Source organism: Lycorma delicatula, chromosome 1 (assembly GCF_047948215.1).
Source record: "Lycorma delicatula isolate Av1 chromosome 1, ASM4794821v1, whole genome shotgun sequence".
Lineage (NCBI taxonomy): Eukaryota > Metazoa > Arthropoda > Insecta > Hemiptera > Fulgoridae > Lycorma > Lycorma delicatula.
The window spans coordinates 220,585,339-220,607,282 of record NC_134455.1 but is presented as its reverse complement, the minus strand read 5'-3'; the positions used below and the strand labels follow the sequence as shown (position 1 = coordinate 220,607,282).

At 32.0% G+C, this 21,944-nt stretch overlaps 1 protein-coding gene across 1 annotated transcript in view; it reads left to right on the top strand.

Moving 5' to 3' along the window:
* Nucleotides 1-21,944, top strand: part of Zip99C (Zinc transporter Zip99C) — a 154,897-nt gene that overhangs the window by 105,061 nt on the left and 27,892 nt on the right. Inside the window, exon 2 of the mRNA XM_075372986.1 lies at nucleotides 3,969-4,079. Within this exon, the coding sequence (XP_075229101.1) occupies nucleotides 3,969-4,079 (111 nt within the window). The remainder of the gene's footprint in view (nucleotides 1-3,968; nucleotides 4,080-21,944) is intronic.

Genomic DNA, 21,944 nt, shown 5'->3' with positions numbered 1-21,944 from the left:
GACATAGCACACCACACGGTCACTTTCTGGCTGTGCAACGGACGCTGGTGTAGCTGCGTAGGATTTTCTGGTGCCCAGCATCTGAAATTTTGCTTGTTAACAAATCCACTGAGGTGGAAATGCGCTTCGTCTGACATCCACAGTTCGTGAACAAACTCTTCGTTATCATTTATCTTCTGAAGCATTACATTACAGAATTGTGCTCGCACAACTGCATCGTTCGGTTTCAGTTCCTGGACGATATGCAACTTGTATGAATGGTATTGCAAGTCCTTCACTAACATTCTTCGAACACTTGAACTATGCAATTGTAAAGATGCTGAGAGACGACGAATTGACCGATGTGTGACAGCATCTTGTAAAGCTTGAACATTCTGTGGTGTACGGACGGTTCGCTCACGGCCTGGAGGTTTCTTTTTCATTGCCGAACCAGTTTCCTCAAAATTAGATAAACATGTTTTAATTGCATGTGCTGATGGAACACGGTCGTGCCGTTCCAGATTAAAATGACGGCGAAATTCTCTACGCGCTCCCTCCACACTGTCATTGTTTTTGTAAAACGCTTTGATAGCAAATGCACGTTAAGCACCACTCCAAGGATCCATGACAACTAAATGGCAGGTTAGGTTAGAGAGGCTGGCACCACTTATCAAGTGGTACCAATCGCCCACGGCTACCAACACAACTTTCAAAATTTCCCGTTTCTTTGAATCGGCTTGTATAAAACAACTTTTTTAATCACATCCAAAATTGCTATTCATACCCTCACAATCTGCATCGGTTCTTTTCAGTGCAGTTAATAATTCAAGCAAGTTGTCAGTATTCGTATAATTTTCTTCAGTCGTTAATTTATACTTTCCAATCAAGTGCTAAGACTAAATTTAAAACTTTAGTGCCGATCTCTGTGGCATCAAGTGATAGCATCTCAGCCTTTCATTTGGAGGACCAGGGTTCGAAACGGTCAGAAATAACATTTTTCATACGCTAAAAATTTCCATTTTCCTAGGGCAGAATGACAAAAACAGTCAATATCCATCATCTCAAAATAAGCTATTGGAATGTAATTTGATTTCACTGTAGCTGTATAATTAAGTAATAAACCAAACTACTGTCATTTTTATCACAACTTTTTAACTGTCAAAGAACCTGATTAAATTTAATAATATAAGACACATTTTGCGTATTACTGAGTATTTCTGCAGTAACCTATTTTACTTTTATTGTAACTCACGAATGGAGGTTGTTCACTTCCAGTGATTCTTTCACAGAAAATATATTTAAAATGTTAATTCTCAGGGAAATTAGTATGCATTTTATTCCAAAACTGTACTAGTTTGTATTTTTTTTAAATTTATTTTGTATGTTGTTCTGAGAGGTATTAAGAAAATTCAAAGAAAACATTTTCTCAATCTATGAAACAATTATTAAGAAGTTACAATTTATTTAGAAAATCATTTTACTTTGTTAAAACGTATTTAGCTAATAATTTGATTTTCTCGTTAACTAATCATTTCTGTAAAAAGTTTTTTTTATAAAGATGGTTGTCATTTTCAAGAGGTTTTATGAAAATGATTATGATATGTTTGTAAAAAGTTAGCAGTACAACTTGCTCACTTCTGTTGGGGGTAAAATTGCCTTGACACAGTAATACCGTTTTACAATTTATTGGTTGCAAAATTTTAAAAAATGAAAAAAATGGCATAAGTTTTGTTTCTACCTCATTTAAAATGCACACGGTATTACATTCTGAAATCTCATTTCATTTTTGAAAGTATTTTTAACTTCATTGTTCCTTCTTAAGATGGAATTACATTTATTTTTTTTATAGATTCTAAACAGCTAGTAGTGAAACTGCACTCAGAATTATTTTTATTGTGCTAAAATAATGGCAATATTAAAAATTCATTTGGTTATAAGGTGAATGTATCAGTTCCCAAAAATTTGCTCAGGAAATTTCTTTCTCTCGGGTCTATTCTTATGTTATAGTCTAAATTTATTGCTGCAAATTCTTTTACCCACATATCGTAATTAAAAGAGTAAACAAAGTCAGACTTCAATGAGTGAAAATTTGTTACAAAGGAGTGCAAGAGTGAACAAAATTATCACTTTTATAAATAAAATACTGAATATTGTCAAAAAAAAATTTATTTCAAATGTTAATTGTATTATAAATACAGTGGTATTTTTTCAGCCATGTCAGAAATTTATCAGGTCATTGATAAATGTGTCGCATAAATAAACTTTTTGTTGCTTGAGCACACTTTAAAAAATTTTGGCACAAACAAATGATAAATAAAAGTTTTGGTTCAATTAATTTTAAAAATTGTTTCTATGAAATTTTCTTTCCTGTAATTGTAATTTTAATGTTTTCATAGTCAGAATTTTTAAATTAAATTATGAATATTCAACTTGTTATTGATAAGTTTTTATATTGTTAAGTAAAAAAGTTATAAACGATTGAAGTACATACTCTGTAAAATTAAGCAAAGCATTATTTTATACTACACTTTTCACTTCAATTAGTTTTTATTTTCAAAATATGTTTGATAAAACACTAAGTGAGATACATCATCACTCCATGATCATGTGGTTTTTTTTTTATTGTCCTTAAAAAATAAAACAGCTCAACTGTGTGAAAATAACATTTAAAATCAACTAATTAAATGTTTCTGAGATAGGTTTTTATATCTTGTTATCAATATTTAATCTATAATTAATTGTCATCCCATATTGCTTCGAGTTGCTACATTTATGTAATTTCATAGTTTCAATTGTGTTTATATTAATGGAGTGTTATTAAAAAGTTATTTTTTTAATTAGTAAATTATAGATCACAGTATTACAGAATTTTATAAATTTATTGTAGGTTTATGATATATTTTTGCCAATCTATTGTGATGATTTAACTTTTGTTTCAATGTTGTAGCTGTAAACCCAACTTTCATCTCCCTGTATGATTCTTTGCATGAATGTTTCGTCGTCATCAGCTTGTTCAAGAAGTTGCTGAAAAACGTTTATCCGATGTTCTTTCTACAGTTTGGTTATCAAACGAGGAACAACCTTTGCTGCAACTCGATCCGTGTTCAATTTTTCAGTCAAAATGTCATGGCATGATCCAATTGAGATGCTAACTTCTACAAGTTCTCTGACAGTCAATCGGCGATATGCACACACCAGATCATTAATTTTTTGAATATGGGTGTCATCTGTTGAAGTGGAAGGACCTTCCTGGTCGAGGGTCATCTTCAATCGACTGACGACTACTTTTAAATCGTTTTAAATGTAACTATTCGTAACATTTGGTACAACCCAGAGTGTTGTCTTCATAATGTTTCAAAAGTTGAAACGTTTTTGTGAAAGTTTTCCCCAGTTTCACACAAAATTTTATGTTGTATTGTTGCTCCTGAAAATCGTACATTACAAAAATTGCTACTTACACCTAAACAAGTTGCAATCAAATAACAATAACACGAACATCAAATGAGTTATTAACAAAACAAGAACATGTGGTTACTGAGGAGATTATGCGGAACACAATGCTGCCCAACCGCTTTTCACTAAATATCTCCTTTGGCGCGTAATTAAAAATGTTACGTTATTTTCTGAACAAATTTTTATTTATATAAAAGCCTACAATAAATCTGGTTGCTGTATTTAGATATAGAATGTTTCATATGATTCTTATGAAACAAAAGAAAATTAGCCTTTAAAATCATTTTTTTTATTCATTAAGTATTACCAGCGTTTCTTCAGAAGTAGTAGTAGTAGTAGTAGTGGTGGTGGTGGTGGTGGTGGTGGTGGTGGTGGTAGTTATTAGTAAATAACTTAATTTTATTTTTATTAATTGACATATGACTATCAAAGAATTACTAATACTGAGTACTATATATTCAGTAGCCAAGATTCCTATTTTCTGATTGTCAGTAATTCAAAACTTAAATTAACCCTTTTATGTTTTTTTTTTCCAGCAAGTGGAAGAACTCTGAAAGTATTGTTAAGTTTTGCAGTGGGTGGTCTGTTAGGTGATGTTTTTCTACATCTATTACCTGAAGCATGGAGTCAGCAACTTCAGTCATCAGGTAGGTTGTATTTTTATTAGTTATCCTTTCGTTAAATTTAGTGATACCTACAGTAGATTCATTAACTACTAAAAGCAGATACTGCCAAATGCATGCAGTTATCCATCTGTAGAAATCTGCATTCAGTGTTATTTAACATAAGCAATCAATGGAATTTGTAAAACATGGCTTTGAGCACTGGAATTTTTTCATTACTTTACAGAATTTTATGATATTGCATATGCTGTAGAATGTCAGGTTGTAAGTGATACTTGAGATTACCTTTTCTTCTTTATAGTTTTCACAATACCTAGAACATCTCACGATTTAGTTTCCTATTTTATTGTATTTTTTATTTTATTTTACATTTTTGACTATTTTAAACAGCTTTTGACTTTTACAGCTTTGACGAAAAATAAACAGAAAATCATATTATTCTGTACCTAACAAACATTATTCTTAATATAGAAAACAAAAAACACAATTTTCATTGATTACCAGCTGTTAGTATTTCCAACCTATACAATAAATTTTGTTTAAATATTTATAATAACATACATTTCAATTTAGTTTTTTGACGTAATTATTTTATTTTGTCTGTGAAATTGTTGAATATATTCAGCTAAAATATTGTTTTATACATTTTATATTTCTTTTAAAATATTTTCACAATTAGCATTTTTTTTTTTTTTTAAGTGTTTATTAGGTACAGAAAGAATCATATGATTTTCTGTAATTTTTCATCTGTTTTGCTTCAATAAAAAACTCATTTTTAAAAGTTTTATTTTCTTTTTATTGCGTATATTTAGATTAATTTTTTAAGAATGAAATATTCTACAAGTTTTGTTACTAAATCTTTTGCATTTATTAGTCATTTAACAAAACTGTTGTAATACAAAATTAAAAAAACTTGTTTTCGACACTGAATCTTGTGTTTTACGTTTGATATCTTAATAGCTACTGGAGTTACAGTTCTGGGACCTGTTTTATCCAATATCCCAGCTTAAATTATATATGAAACCATCAACTTACTTTTTAATTTGGGTCCCAAAAATTACAGTAGGGCTTCTTTTTATTAAAGAGCTGAAATCCAGATGAAATCTTTCACTAGCCGTAACTAGAAAACAAACTATTTCCAGACCTATGTTTATATGAACTTCTTTCATTATTTTCACCAGTAGAGCATGTCCTGAAATTTTCTCAGTGGGACACTGTATATTCCATTTATTAATGTATTCAAAACTTACTTTCCACTTAGGTTTTTATTGACTGCAATTTGTGTGAAGATGCCTTAATGATATTTCAAAAACATAAACTTAGGATCCTAATCCCTTTAAGGACAGTGGTTTATCCTTGATTTGACTTTACTTTTAAGGAGTTTTTGACCTGTGACAGGGTTCACCTCCATCCCGGTGAACCACTATCACTCTTGTATTAACTTAAAAAAACTCCCTGAAATCTCCAGGAATTCTCTTGTGTACTCAGTCCTCCTATGCTATGTGCCTTTTTTATGGAAAAAGACCCCTTACTTGAAAAGTCCCAGCAGTAGGAAATTTCTCAACGACTTTTAGATCCATATTTGCTTCACGAGTTACCTTTTTGTTGGTAGTGCCAATTGGTGTATCACTTCTCCTAAACAGAGCAGTTTGTTACAATGAATTTATTGAGAGCGAGAAATAGAGCTGATGTTATCTGCCGTACAGTGCTGTTCACAAGTCACAGAAACATCCATTTACAGAACTTGATGCTGAAGATTCAGTGAAAGATTTCTTTAAAATTTTTCCATAAAAGAAAAAAAATTGCTATTTATGTAAGAAGACAGAGTTGTGGAGACTTATTTTTCTTTATGTTGGTGAAGCCAAAAAGAAGGATTATGTGTATGTGTGATACTGTAGATTTGTGCTTGTTTATGCTCCTTGATGTCTTGTAAATATACCATTAGATTTTGATAAAATCTTCACTTGTGAATTTTCTAAAATCTTTAGTAGGCTAATTAGTTTGGTGCTCTTTCCCTTCTTAGTAAATAAATAAAGAGGAGAGCTGTTGCAAAATTAAAACGTAATGCATTACTAGCTTAGCACACTCTTTTAAATAATTGCCTTGTAAAAAGAGAAAGTTCTCCATTTGATTGATTATAATATATATTTTTTGTATATGTTCAATCTTTGCTTCTTACTAAATGGACTGATGTGATGATTTTTTTTTTATTTTGCAGAGGAGTTGATCTAGTTTTCCTATTGTTAGATTTTTCAGTTGCTTAAGTGGAAAATTTTATATAAAAAATTGTATTTACATTCTAATTACATTGCATTCATTAATGTGATACATAATGCAGTTGGTCCATTAATCGTATTGACTTAAAGAATTATTCATTTTTTTCCACCAGCACAGTGTAGGATTGTTAGTGTTGAGGTATATACCACAATGTCATTCTGATATTTGAAGTATTTGCAACAATTCAGGAAAATTAGAAACCTTATATGTGAGTTGGAAAGTTTAATATATTGTTTTTTTTTAAATACACATTTCCCAACTCTAGATATTCTTAGCTCACATTTTAGCAATCTTTACATCATCTCTTTGCAGTCTGGATCTCATGGGTTATATAGGGTTATACGTCCACCACTATAAATATCTGCACATGTTCAGTTATGAGATAACCAAATAAATAAATATATATAAATTTAAATAATAAATAAATCTAAAAGTATAAATATAATCTAACCAAACTTAACCTACGCTCGCTTCGCTTGCTAACCTTGACTAGCGAGCATAGGTTAAGTTTGGTGGGTCTTATAATATGCATATATATATATATTTATTTAGTTATCTCATAACCGAACATGGACAGATATTTATTGGATGTTTATAGTGGTGGTCATATAACCCATGAAACCCTGCAATCTTCTTTTTTTTTCAAGATGAAGATTTCTCGCCTTTGAATTTCGTGTGAATAATTTTTTTTTATGCAAGCAATGTTTATTTACAGGTTTATTAACATGTTAAATGAGAATAAAACAAAAAAAAAGTAAAACAAGATTAATAAAAAGAAATGTCTTAATTATATCACACTAAAAAAAAAAAAAAAACATTATTTTTAATTCTTTACAGACTTGTAAGTTCTGTAAAAACTAAGTTTAATTTTTTTGGTTTGTTTATGAATAGTTTAAATAATTATGATATAAATAATTTTTTTTAATTAATATAATTTCAGAAAGTAATAATAGTAATTTTATTTTAATTAGAATTATTAATCAATCTTAATTAATTGTAAATATTTAAATTCAGATTCTTACATTAATTTTATATATATGTATTATTACAATTGATGTCTGAAAAACTCGGTATTTATTCAGTTGTCTGAATTGGATTATTTTCTGCTAAGTACAGCTTGAAGTGCTCTGAGCAAACATGAAGAAAATCAGTTATTTTAATATAATGTTTTCAAAACTATTCAGCCCCTGAAAAACTGAAAGGGGTTGGTTAATTAGATGTTTATACTTGACATTAAAATGTAAGTTTTAAAAATGTTAAATTTAAATACATTTGTTACTGTTTTGTATTCAAACTTTATAGTTTTCCATAATTTTCAGGATTGACTGTCATGATCACAGATTTTCTTTCCTTGTTAATGGTATAATAATTCAGGTTTCACCATTAACATCAGTTGTAGGCCTATATGAACTTTTTCTGATTTTTTATCATGTATCATTTGTTGCATTGTAGAGCACATCTAACAGCCTGACAGACCAGATTGTCTTTAACTAAATTACTTGTCACCAGATTAAGGGCAATGCATCCATCCATCGGTTTGGCAGTTGCATCTGCCTTGTGGTTGTTGTCAGTAGTAGTGTATTTGGTAGTAGTTTCAGCTGTAACTTAACATCTCTTATTTATGTTAGTGCTTTAAAAATTGTTTTTGTGGAAATAAGTTTTTTTTTAAATTAGAAAATGCAGAGCTATATTTCTGTCTTCCTGAACTTAATGTGGTTTGACATTTTTAAAGTTAAAATTATGTTACAAATAATGCTATTTTAAATAATTGATTTTTTATTAATAATTCAGCACTGTGATAAGAAAATTAATCAATATTAGATTAAAAAAAATAATATTTTATTTACTTTTTGAAGCAGTTGTTTTTTATATTAAAAAAATTTGTAAATCGCATTTTAGTTGTCTTCATTGTTAATATTGCAGTTTTTTTACCACAGTACAGATGTTTAACTTTTATCTCTCTTTTGTAATAAAGTAAAAACTTTTAGATTATCATTAAGTAATTTAATTGCTTGAAAATACTTCAGTTTCTTTTTTATAAAAAATCTTATTCCATTGCCCTGTTTTCTTTTTGTTTTTTTACTGTCATTTAATAAATTATAATTTTAAAGATATTTTACAATTAAAACAAGTAATTCAATAGTTATTATCTTAAAACAGATTGATATACATTTTTTCTGTGTGTGTGTTATGTTGCTGTAATATTTGTACAGCAATGAATATAAGTGGATAATACTTGACAATAGATTTAATACTTCTATAAAAGGCTGTAATAATTTATGGGCATCAACTGCTGTAATACAAGGACAAGAAATTCCAATAAATTGTTTCTTTCTGAAAAATAGCATAATAATAATAACTATACTGTTGAATTATAAATTTACTCCATAAAGTATATTCCATTACACTGTAATGATTCTATTGTTTTGATTTTTTAATTTTAATCATATAAATAGATAATAAACAATAAATAAAACTTACATTCAATTTTTAATGTAATGAATTGTTAAAACATTTATTAAGTTCTAGTTCTTAATGATTAATAAATTAATATTGGTTCAGTTTTTTTTTTTTTCATTTTTATAATTACTTTAATAATAGATTAACAGGATTTTTCTTTATCCAATGTTAGCATTGTAAAAGCTACTGCTACTTTTTACTGTAAATATATGTTCTAACTTATTTAGCATGATTGCAAATTTTAATCCATAAGTTTTCTTTACAGGACTGAGCGATTGTTTTATTTAAATATATTATCCATGATTTTCTCCTGTCCTCAACCAAATCCCAGGTACAATTGTTTAAAATGTATGTAAATTGCTGGTATTGTAGGTAAAATTATCTTAATTTTGCAGTTAGACATACTGATCAAAACTTAACTTGTGTTAACTTTTATCAGATAAAAATCACTGACATTAAATTAATTATTAGTTTTTAAAATTACCCTCTCACCCTTTTAATAATCTATCTCAGTGATTGAGAAATCTAAATTTTTTAATTTTTAGAATTATTTCACTGTAATTTATTCCAGTGTTTACTTGTTTCTATCTTCATAAGAATATGAGCAAATGATTTGGCTACATTTATTGGTGTATTGTTTAATACTTATGTAGTCATTCGTTCGTAATCGAAGTTTGATAATAATAATAATGCAATGCGCTTGTTTTGGATAACTGAAATTGTGTGAGAGACTGCAGACTGCACCATTCTTTTGTCAGGAATTTCTTATTTTCAGCCTTTTATACCCAGATCTTAAGAAAAATAGTAGAATGAAACAAACATTTTTTTTTAAGTTATTATTTTTAAAAAGTAAATTTAATTTAGGAAAAATTAAGTTCATGGTTTTGAAGACAATGATGATTAAGACAAATTAGCTTAATGAATATTGAAGATATGTAAGTGCACACAGCCACAGAATGTGACACTAATCTTATAAGCCCATACCTAAACTCATTCCATAAGGATATCATACTCATTCACAAGGATGAGTAAGGATCAGAAGCAGGACAGTAATGATAGGATCCTGTGTAGTTGGTTAACAGTCACGAGACTATCAAGATAAAAAGTTATATCAACAAAAATATAGAACAGTGAAGAAAAAGGTGCAAGATGCCAAAAATGATGAATGGGAGGAAATATGCAAGAATATAGGTCAATGTACATTAGTTACTTGCCATGATAACTAAAGCTTGGAATACTGTTCAAAGCCTTAGGAAGGATCGCAAAGGGACAGGTATGATAGATGTTGACAAATGAAACCAATACTTCTCTGAAATTTTAAAAGAGGATTGATAGAATTATATTCAACAAAGAGAGCAAAATCAAATATCTGAAGATCATATTGATGAAAAAATGGTGAACAAATAACAAGCTATCAGGGAAGTGAAACATGGCAAATTTTCTTCCTTCTAACAATTCAAGAATACATGAAATTCTGGTTAATAAATTTAATTGATGTCTTTTAAAGCATTATGAATTGCCTCAAGATTGGAAAGTAGGTTATTTAATAGTTGTAAACAAAATATTTTATGTGGACGCCACATGATTTCCTTGTACAACTATTAAATTACACATACACATCATTTTAAAATGAGAAATATATAAAATTTTATTTCATTAATAACTTCTGACATTTTTTCTTTTTTTTTATTGTTATTATTGAATTATTGTTTGTTGTAAACTTTTTTTTACAATTAGAGGTTGACACCTCTAATAACCAATTACTAATAAATCAATATATGTAAATTAAAAAAAAAATAGAGATGAAGTCTGTTGCGATGTCGACGGGACGCCCTTGTTCAACAGCGTTGCGGTAGATTTTAGAGCGAGGGTGGACTGTATATGTTCATAGGTGATGAATGAAGACACCTTGTTGATTACTGAAGGATTGTTTAATTGTACGCCGTCTTGACGGTTTAAAAGAATTGTGTATCATAACACTTATGACTTATAAATTGACTTTAAAGATAGCAAACATAAGCTAAATAAAACTTAAAGTAATATTCATCCGAACAAGAATTGAGAGAATCCATCCGGACACGACCGCCGTGGGTCAGGTACGAGTGCAGACTGGTTTAGAAGACCCTACGTACAGTGCTCGAGGAAGCAGCTTGTGACGTAGAGTGGCGTGATGGTCTGGTGACCATAGTTTTCTGTGAGCACCCTAGCCATCGCTAGGTTTCAGCACCCGGTGGCAAGAGGGGATGAAAACGTAACACAGCCCCCACCAAATTATAATTATAATTTTTATAAAAATTACAATAAAATGGCGTTAAAAAAGAAAAAAGTCATCGATTGGATTTAGAATAATTCATATCATCCCAATCATCTAATTTTGGAATAATAATAAGTTTATTAATGGTTCTTTTTATACTGGTGTTATTTGTTTTTACGTCTACTAGTCTAGTGAGTCCACTATTATTTCTAATCTCCATATGAGTGGAGGAAGGTTATATTCCTTAATTATAACCACATTACCAACGCAAATGTTGGTATTTGAAACCTTGCACTTACTTCTCTGTTGTAGAGAATGTAAGTAGTCGTTAAACCATGTCTTTCAAAAATATGTTAGTAATTTTTGTGTAAGCTGCCACCTAGCAAGCTTATTTACGTTAATGCCTGAGAAATCGGGGTCAGGTAAGGAAGTTAAAGCAGCAAAAGTTAAAAATGTACAGGAGTAAGTGGAGTAGGATCGGATGTATGACGGATATGTATTTCCAACGTGGAATTGGTTTCTTGTGGAGAAATATCTGACAATAAACGATTATTTTTATTTCTTAAATTATAGATGAATCGACGACAATATGAAAATATGTTTAGTGTTCGTGTGAACGAAGAAAATGGTTTTGGAAGTTCTATAGTTTCTGTAGCTTAAAGAGTACCTGAAATTCACATTAGTTTTGCTAGACTTCTCTTCCCTGAACGAATCTGGCGGAATCATAGAAATAACAGATTGATTGGATGGCCAGGCGTTCTCTTTCCTCAGAAAAGATGAACCATTCCACCAGAATTGTTGTGACGATGTTAATGCATTCGGCATGCAACCACGTGACAGGATGTCTGCAGGGTTATCCCTTGAAGGACTGTGCTTCCATAAGCATTCCTTAGTTAGCTGTTCAATTTCGCAAACTTTATTTGCGATGAATACCTTCCATCGATTAGGAAGCGATGACAACCAGTAAAGTACTACTTTAGAATCCGACCAAAAATGGATTGAATCAAATCTTATACCTAAAATACACATAATTTTATTGAATAGACGAGATAATAGAAGGGCCGCATTCGGCTCTAACCTAGAAATAGAGATTTGCTTGACTGGAGAAACTGTAGATTTTGAACACAATAAGTGGATTTCAATGTGTTCATTGCTATCAGCAGATCTGATGAAAAAACATGCGCCATATGCGCTGCTACTTGTATCACAAAAACCATGTAATTGATAACTCTTACTAAAACTAATTTTAACTAATCTAGGAATCTTAAAATTACTTGAAGATTTCAGTTGAGAGTACAGAAAATTACATTTTTCTGCTAACAGAGCGGGAAGAACTTCATCCCAGTGAAGGTTGGCGTACCATAAATCCTGTATGAGCACTTCAAACGGAACGATTATAGGAGAAAGTAGTCCTAAAGGATCGAACAATGAAGAAATGATTGACAAAACGGAACGCTTGCTGTAAGAAGTATTCTTATCCCTTGGTTTGAATTGATAAATGAAATCATCGCCTTGAGAATTCCAAAATAATCTAAGTGTCTTGATATTTTTATCCTTATCTAATTTGATGAAACAATCAGAATTGTCAAACGTATCTGGAACGCTGGAATGGCATTATGTAGTGAAAGTTCGTATTTTCTAAGCAATAACGAAACATCATTGTACAGGGTCATTCACGGGAACCGGATGTTTTTGAAGTGGGTTGTACTCGGGCGTTCGTGGTGGGAGGGGCACATGGCTGGTGTCTGACGTTTCCTTTGTTCATAGCATTTTACATTTTAGTCGTTGAGATCGAGCCGTGGACGCTAGACCAACTGCTGTTCAGCGAGATTTCCGCCGTCAGTTTAATTTCCATTGTAATGCAAGTGTCCCTTCTCGTAACACAATATTGCGATGGGTAAACAACCTTCGAACAAGTGGTTCAATATTGAAAAACCACCGGGTCCCCGACGAACTGCTAGCACTCCGGAGAACATCGAACGAGTAAGGGAAGCCATTGTCAGAAACCCACGCCGCTCTATTCAGAGGCATTCAGCAGCGCTTCAAATGAGCACAAGTACGGCAAGATGTATTCTGCATACAGACCTGCATTTCCATCCTTACAAGATAACCGTCGTGCAGCAGTTAAATGAGCAAGATTTTACGCAGCGATTACAATTTTGTCGACAAATGCTTACCATTTTTGAAGAAAATGAAAATTTGTTATTGTTAATGAGTGACGAAGCCCATTTTCATCTGAATGGCTTAGTCAACAAATAGAATTGCCGGTATTGAGCAGAAAGAAACCCACATCAGCTTCACGAGAGACCACTTCATAGCCCAAAGGTGACTGTCTGGTGTGCAATAGGAAAGGTCGGTGTTATTGGACCATATTTTTTTGAAGAAAATGACGCTGCCGTAACTGTAACAGCTGATCGTTACATTGCGATGTTGAATACGTTTTCCATCCCTGAGTTACGAAACCGGGGAATCTATTTTCAAAATGTGTTATTCCAGCAGGATGGAGCTACAGCGCACACAGCGAGGGCAACGATGGCTGTTCTCCGTAACTTGTTTCCGGGACGGATCGTTTCCAGATTCGGCGACATTCCTTGGCCCCCTCGGTCCCCCGACTTGAGTAGTTGTGATTTTTTTCTGTGGGGGTTTCTGAAATTGCGTGTGTACGGCTATAAACCGCGTACATTGGAGGACCTAAAGATCGCAATTCGTCATCACGTCACCCACATTGATGTAGACATGCTGCAAAGAATTGAGGCCAGTTACCGTGAAAGGCTACAACAATGTATTGCCCAAAATGGACATCATTTGCCGGACATAATTTTTCGTTCATGAGTAACAAATGCTTTGATTTAACAAGTGTTTCATTAACAATAAAACTTTTTTAAAGTAAATATTCATTTTTTTATGATTATTTTAAAAACATCCGGTTCCCGTGAATGACCCTGTATAATTGTTTCAATTGATCGATGTCACAACCAGTAAGCAGATCATCGATATAAAAATCTTGCTTAATTACTTGGCAAGCTTGAGGAAAAGAGGCTTCATTTTGATTGGAAATTTCAATCAAACATCTTGTTGCTAGAAAACTTGAAGGTGCTAAACCATAAGTAACTGTCTGTAAGTTATATGGAATGATTGATGAATTTATATCATCATAATACAGAATTCGTTGTAATGAAAAATCTAGGATTAGTGCGAATTTGTCTGTACATTTTAGGAGTGTCTCCTGATAGCACGTAGCCATGAGTTCTAAAACGAATTATAATGGAAAATAAATCTTGTTGTACTACTGGACCTGTAGCAAGAATTGAATTGAGTGATTTACCATTTTAAGTTTACGCACTACCATCAAATAGTAGTGCGTAGTAAATAAAACAAATATAAGGTTTCACTTGGAACCTTGGACTGAGATGAATCTACAGGTTGCATGTGATCTAATTCGTGATATTATTTCATGAAATGGAAGTAATCTTTAAGTTGAGCGTTTTTCTAAAATGAACGATGTAACAAATTGAAACGCATGCCTTGCATTTTCATAAGAATCTCCTAAAGCAAATTTTTCCTTACGAGGAAGAGATACAACAAATCTGCCACGAAACGTATGTTCAACGAAATTTTTTTCGCAGAAAGATTCTTTTTTGATTGGTAAACGATCTTCTATCTCTTCAGAACTCCAAAATGATTTAAATGAGAGGAAAGGTGTTCATTACTAACAAGAAGTGATACTGAATTTGAATTGTTTTTCCGCTTACTAGGTTTAGTAGGGATTTGACCAGAAACTATGAAACCAAGACGAGTTTCTTGAAGTATTGTATGATTGGAATTATGAATTATTTGAAGAGGCTTAAGTAGAGAAATATAATATTGAGCTCCTAGGAGAATGTCGATTTTTCCAGGAATATTAAAATGAGGATCGGCTAGAAAAAGGTGAGAAGGAATTTCCCAGTTTGTTGTTTACAAAATGATTGGGTAACAAACCTGTAATGGATGATGGCATTACATGGCATTTCAAATTAAAATTACAATCTTCATATCTAGAATTAATATTTAAATTAATACTTCGCTTAGATTTAGTAACGACATTGCTAATACCCGTGATCGGCATTGGAACAGATTTGGTTTGAAGCCCAATGGCGGCAAATCCTTCAGTACAAAATGAAATCATTGAAGCGGAATCAAGTAAGACTAGCTTGGTTGAAATTACTACCTTTTTTATTCTTAACGTTAACTATTGCTGTTGCATGTAAAACAGACTTGTTAGGTTCTGATTTTAAAGTAAAATATGAACTATTAGCTGAAGGAGCTTGATTCTGCTTTAAGATTTATTTGCTGCGTCTTGCAGCGCCTTACCTAAATGAATTAGCGTGATGATTGCTTGGGCAATCTTCGACAACATGTATACTTAAACAATTAAAACATAATTTTTCTTGAAATACAAATTTTTTTCTTTCATTAACATTATAACTTGAAAACTTATCACATCGATGCAATGGATAGTTGCTAGTTTTACATAATGTACACATAAAATTATTAGAATTATTTACATGAAATACATTTTTACTAGAATTAGGTTTTGAATAATCATAATTTTTGCCGGTAAATCCTGCATTAGACGGCCGTGGCATTTCATTAATTTAAATCGTGTCTGTTGATTGAAGTAATTTACATTTAGATTCTAAGAAAGACATAAGTTCTAACTTAGGGAATTTACTACCTTCTAATGATTTTTCCCAATTTCTTAAAGTATTTAAATGTAAGTTTTGTGTAATTAACTGTATTACAATAAATTCTAAATAGTCAATATTTAGATTTTTCAATGCATTAATGTTTGAATTAACTTGGTCAGTGAACTTAGATAAATTTTCAGAATTTTCCTTTTTTAATGGTTTTAAATTAATAATTTCTAAAGCATATTTAGCTACTATCAGCCTTTTGTTATCATAACGAGCCTTAAGTAATTCTATTGCAGTTTCATAATTTTCAGACATTACTGATAAATTTTTTATTACATCAAAAGCATTGCCTTACAAATTTATTTTTAAAGAATTTTGTAACATAACAGTTGTGACTTATAACTTAACTTTAAAGATAGCAAACATAAGCTAAATAAAACTTAAAGTAATGTTCATCCGAACTAGAATTGAGAGAATCCATCTGTACACGACCGCCTTGGGTCAGGTATGAGTGCAGACTGGTTTAGAAGACGCTACGTACAGTGCTCGAAAGAGCAGCTTGTGACGTAGAGTGGCGTGATGGTCTGGTGACCATAGTTTTCTGTGGGCACCCTAGCCACCGCTAGATGGCCGACCGTCTAGCTAAACCTTGGCTAATACCTTCGCTAGACCGCCAAGACGGTGTACAATTAAACAATCCTTTAGTAATCAACAAGGTGTTATCTTCATTCATCACCTATGAACACATACAGTCCACCCTCGCTCTAAAATCTACCGCAACGCTGTTGAACACGGGCGTCCCTTCAATGTCGCAACTCGTTTCTTGGTCCTCCAGGCCGGTTGAAGCCGCATCATTCAAGCCAACGCCCATACGTTTTATGGTCATTCGTCTCCACATCAAGAACCAGATGGTCAAGTCACTATACCTACCGGATCGACTACTGCATCTGTTAACCAGCATTTCATCGTCAAGTCGCCGTATTAACGACATGGCAAGAGGGGTGAAAACGTAATAAGTCTAATTTGAACCAATGTGCCTTCCCCATGTAAGATCCAAATATTTCATTAATTAAAATTTTATTTGGCTATAACTCTGGAAAAAATGTAAGTAAGTAGCATATATCGTTGAAAAGCTCTCAATGAGGACTTATTACTGCAGTTAAGAAAAAGTCCAAAATCCAATTTTTTGGGGATTTTGAGCTTTTTTGGACACTTTCGGTCTAGTTGATTGCAATCAAAAGGGAGGTGCTCAACTAGATGTTACAACAGTCCTAAATCCAAAATTTTGACATCCTACGGCTAATTGTTTTTCAGTTATGCAAGATACATACATACGTATGTACAAATTTCATGCCAAAACTAGTCAAAATGGATATTTCCATTGAAATCTGAAAATCGAAATTTTTCACCATCAGAATACTTCCTTTACTTCGTACAAGAAAGTAAAAAGGAATGACTGCAAATTACCGAAGAATCAGTGTGTGTTGGCCACATTGGTAAAGCTGTATGGTTCTGTAATAAGGAAAAGAATAGAAAAATATATAATGATTGGAGAAGGGCAGAGTAGATTTACTACAGGCAATCTTTTATAGAAAAAATGTTTTCTTTGAAATAAGTTATTGCAGAAAGGGAAATAAAGAATTCAAAAAAACATTGATTTTCAGGGATTTAGTAAAAGCATATGATGCAGTTTCAGCACAAAGATAAAATATATAGTAACAAAGGAGAGCTAAGGAATTTGTAAGTACAGGGCCACATAATTGAAAAGTGAAACAAAAATAAATTCTTGGAAAGTGTAAGATCTGCAAAAAAATCACAAGCAGAATTGAACAGGCCAGACAAACAGCACAAAAACTGAATTGATTTTTGTGATCAAGGAGTTTCAGCATAGAAGCATAGATTTGAATGTATGAAGACTTAGTTTAAAGTATTTGACATATAGCTCAGAGACATGGGAAATGACCAAGAAGGATGAACAAATAATAAATGCAGTTTTTACAAAGAAGCTGTAGAGTGTCCAGTTGGACTATCTGAGAAATGATAAAATAAGAGAAAGAATTGGGAAGTACCAATCAACATTATGCAATATTGAGAAAAAGAACCTTGCTTGGTAAGAACATGCACAAAGAATGGGGTTTGAAAGGTGGCCAAAAATAATACTAAATGGAATATTACAGAAAGGTTGGTATAGACCAGCTTTATCGTGACAAACATGTATTAAATCATATGTGTGCCAGAAACTTAGAAGTAAAAGATTAGAGTATGAGAGAATGATGACATTCTCATTGGGATATGAGAGATGGTTTGAGCTGAAAAAAATTTACTATTCATAAAAAAAGTTTAATTAAGTTGCCCTTAGGATTACTTACAAACTCAAGTTTTCTGACATCAGTTTATGTAATTTTAAACACTTTATTTCTGCATTTAGGTATCAGTTAAATTAGAGACCTCTAATTTCAAATCATATAATAAATGGATGTTGTTTAAAGCACAAAACATAACTACATTTATTTTGTTAGTGATCTTAAAAAAAAATTATTTATTATATCGGAGTTCAATACACTATTTAGTCTCTGGTGTTCCCAACAGCATTTAATGTGTTATTGACTCACCATTAACTGGTCTTTTATTACAGTACCATACAGAAAGAGAAGGTCTGACAGAATTACCCTTATCAAATCACATGAATACTAAGGATGCATTAGCTTAATTAACACAGTTCTGATTGGCTAAAATCTTTTTAGGATGGGAAATTTAGAAAGGAAACAATTGGGGATAAGTTAAAGTTGTGATTGATGATTAACAGGTGATCTACCTCAAGGGGAACTATTCAAAGACCAACAACCTTAGTCAAAGCAGTATTTCATGCTTCCTTAGTCAGTGAGGATTCATCTTGTCCACAATTACTCAGCAGTCAGCAGTGCATCAGAGTTAAAGAGTCGATACACTTCCTGCTAGTGCATGTGGGGCAGCCGAAGTATTTGTCCTCTCATTTAAAGGCCTCTGTTAAAGTCACAATTGTCTTCACATCGTAGTAGCTGACCTTCTGCATGGTCTTCACTTCCTGAATTTTTATTTTTTGCTTATAAACTGAACTGTTATGTGATCTTGCTGTGTGGTGTCCGTGGCAATTGACACACACAGTTGAGTCCCTGCACAGATCATCAAGGTGCAACAGATCACCATACACACAAACATAGATTTATTTCTGTGAACATTACACTGCTGTATGTCCAAATTTCTGACATCCAAAACATGCAATGGACTTGGGATGAATGGATGAACATCTAGTCAATGAAAACCAGCTTTTATCTCCTACAGACACTTGGGTCAGCTGAATGTCAAGACATGCAACTCAGTGGATACAACTTCTCCATTGCATTTGTGTTCAATTTTCGACATGTAACAACTCCTTGTGGATGAAGATCTTGATCAGATCCAGTTCGGACTGGGAATTGGCATAGTCTGGTTGGCACTGGAGGTCTTGCGGCAAAATATGCAGTTGAATCCATTACCAGAGTCTTATATTTGAACATGTCAGGAAGCCTTACATCAGATATCAAGATGGCTGATGGATCTCCCGGCAAAGGTTGCAAGATTAAAAAGGAAGTCGTCAAACAGCAGAGGGGTTGTCCTTCATTCACAGTTCAATAACCAGTGGCTGTAAGACCTGTCATCGTTTCACAATGTCTTCTTCTAGGCAGATTAGCAGGTCCCTGCACACAACAACACCTTTGGAAGTATTTAAAGTACTATGTAGGATAACTTCAATTTAATGAGTCCCATCTTCTTTGCTTTAAGTAGCCTAGACTGTAGGTCGTTGATGGTCTCAACAATTAATCCTGTTGCAGTCTTTCTTGTTTCCTTAACAGGTCATCCAGCTGCTTCCATGATGCCTTGAGGTATCCAGAAAGGGCTAACCTTTGAAAAATCGTCTTCCTTCCACTTGATAACAAGATATTTAGGAATTGGTCTATCCCTCTTCGGTTGAAACTTAATTCGATTTTTCTTTTCCAAAACTTTGCACTCTTCTTTATCACTAAACTCTACATTCTTCCTCCAGTTCCGAAGAAAGAGGTTCTCCAAGACAAGGGTTTTTACGTGGACTCTCTGCCACGGAAGTTATGGAAGTAGTAGTTTCCATAAAACTATAATTCACCAGTCAATATGTCACAAGGTGCAGGCAAAGAGATGGTTAGTTGTGCCCTGGATCATTGATTCCGCCTGGGTTCCCCAATCAGCCATCTCTCACAGATTTAAACTGGGCCAGGGAGTCAGGTACTGCCTGACTCATGATAATGATATCCCATGGCTCACACATAGAAGTAAAAGCTCCAATACCCTTACCCATGGGACAATCTCTGCCAAGGGCAAATGACTGACACACTGAGCGACACAAGACTTCAGCAGAGCAAGCTCACAGCACCCCATCCTCAACCCGGCTCCACAATCAGGAAGAGGGATGAACCCCCTCTTCCACTCTGCTCAGTGTTAGCAAAGCAGATCTCGGTCATGCCTCCTGCCTCCACTGCAAACACCGAAACCAAGAAGCACAACTGCATTTAAATTTTAGTAGGAGTAGAAACCCAACTTTATTTGATAACATAAACATATCACTAGTCCAGGAAATTGTGCTGATTCTTACTCCTTTTGCTGCTTGCAAAAGGATTCCTGGACAGATTCGCAGACAAAGATGCCACCTCACCGAACCACAAAAAAGAATTAGTTACGTCTTTGTTAAATAAAATTACAAATAACATTTTTAATGCATCATAGCTGTTATTATTTTTTTATTTACATATTGTTGGCTATTATGATTTTAGCCATAAAAAACACATGAAAAGCTATTGCATATATTTTACAGAATTTTATTTTTTAATTAAAATTTTCAGAAGAAACTGTTAGATAGCAAATGTAACCATTTTTGGTTTATTATTAACTATTAATTTTAGATTAAGGCACTAAGATTAATTTTTGTAAATTACAAAAAAATAAGAACTTAGCAGAGCAAAGCATGTTATTCATTGTTTTGTCTGATAGCCTTCAGATTAAATATTTTTTTATGTATTATTTTTTCATTAATTAAAAATGTTTTTTTTTATCCTTGTGTTCAATTTTTTTTTAAATGCATTGTTATTTAACTTAAAAATTGTTAAGTTTTATAATATCATATTTTTAGGCAATATGTTACTCAAGAATTATGTGAGTGTTGAATACAGAATGTTTTAATTAATAAAAAAATTGAATTTTCAGGTTTGAAGCTATAACGTATTATTACATAATATTAGTTACTTTATTGTTAATAAAGAGCATAAATGGGTAACTTACTTTCGCTTGTTAATCTTTTCCTCTCATTTATTTATTTATTTATTTATTTATTTATTTATTTATTACGTATAAAGTGAAATGGAAAATAATTTTTTTAATGAATATTATTTTAGTTGCATGATGTCTTATGTAATTTTGATTGTTTTTATAATAATAATAAATTGTTATGAAGTTTGTTATTACATAATAAAAATAAATATATAAAAATCATAACTCTTGTTTTGTATGCATACTTTTTACTTTTTTAAGTGTTTGTTATTTTAGATTAATTCCTAGATACATGTTCCATTTTTTTTTTATTATTGGATTCAACATACAATTCATTGTTATAACATCTTATAATTATTATCTATTTTGGTTAATTATTTATTTTTCTATTCATAATTTTTATATTTTTATTTCCTTGTACGAAGTAAAGGAAGTATTGTTATCGTGAAAAACTTCGGCTTTTAGATTTCAGCATTAATATCCATTTTGACTAGTTTCGTTGTGACGTCTGTATGTATCTTGCGTAACTCAAAAATGAATAGCAGAAGGACGTTGAAATTTTGATTTTATGACTGTTGTGACATGTAGTTGTGCACCTCCCATTTTGATTACAGTTGACTGGACCAAAAATGTCAAAAAAAGTCCAAAATACCAAAAAATTAGAATTTTTCACTTTTCCTTAACTGCAGTAGTAAGCCCTCATTGAGAGCTTTTGAATGATATGTCATAAATGGTAGTTAATTTCATTGTTTCCAGAGTTATAGCCAAATAAAATTTTAATTAATGAAATATTTGGATCATACAAACGGAAGGCACATCGGTTGAAATCCGACTTCGTCTACTTTTTTATCGTTTTTGTTTTTAAATTTAAATACATTGATTTATTAATAATTATTAATCTCCGATTGT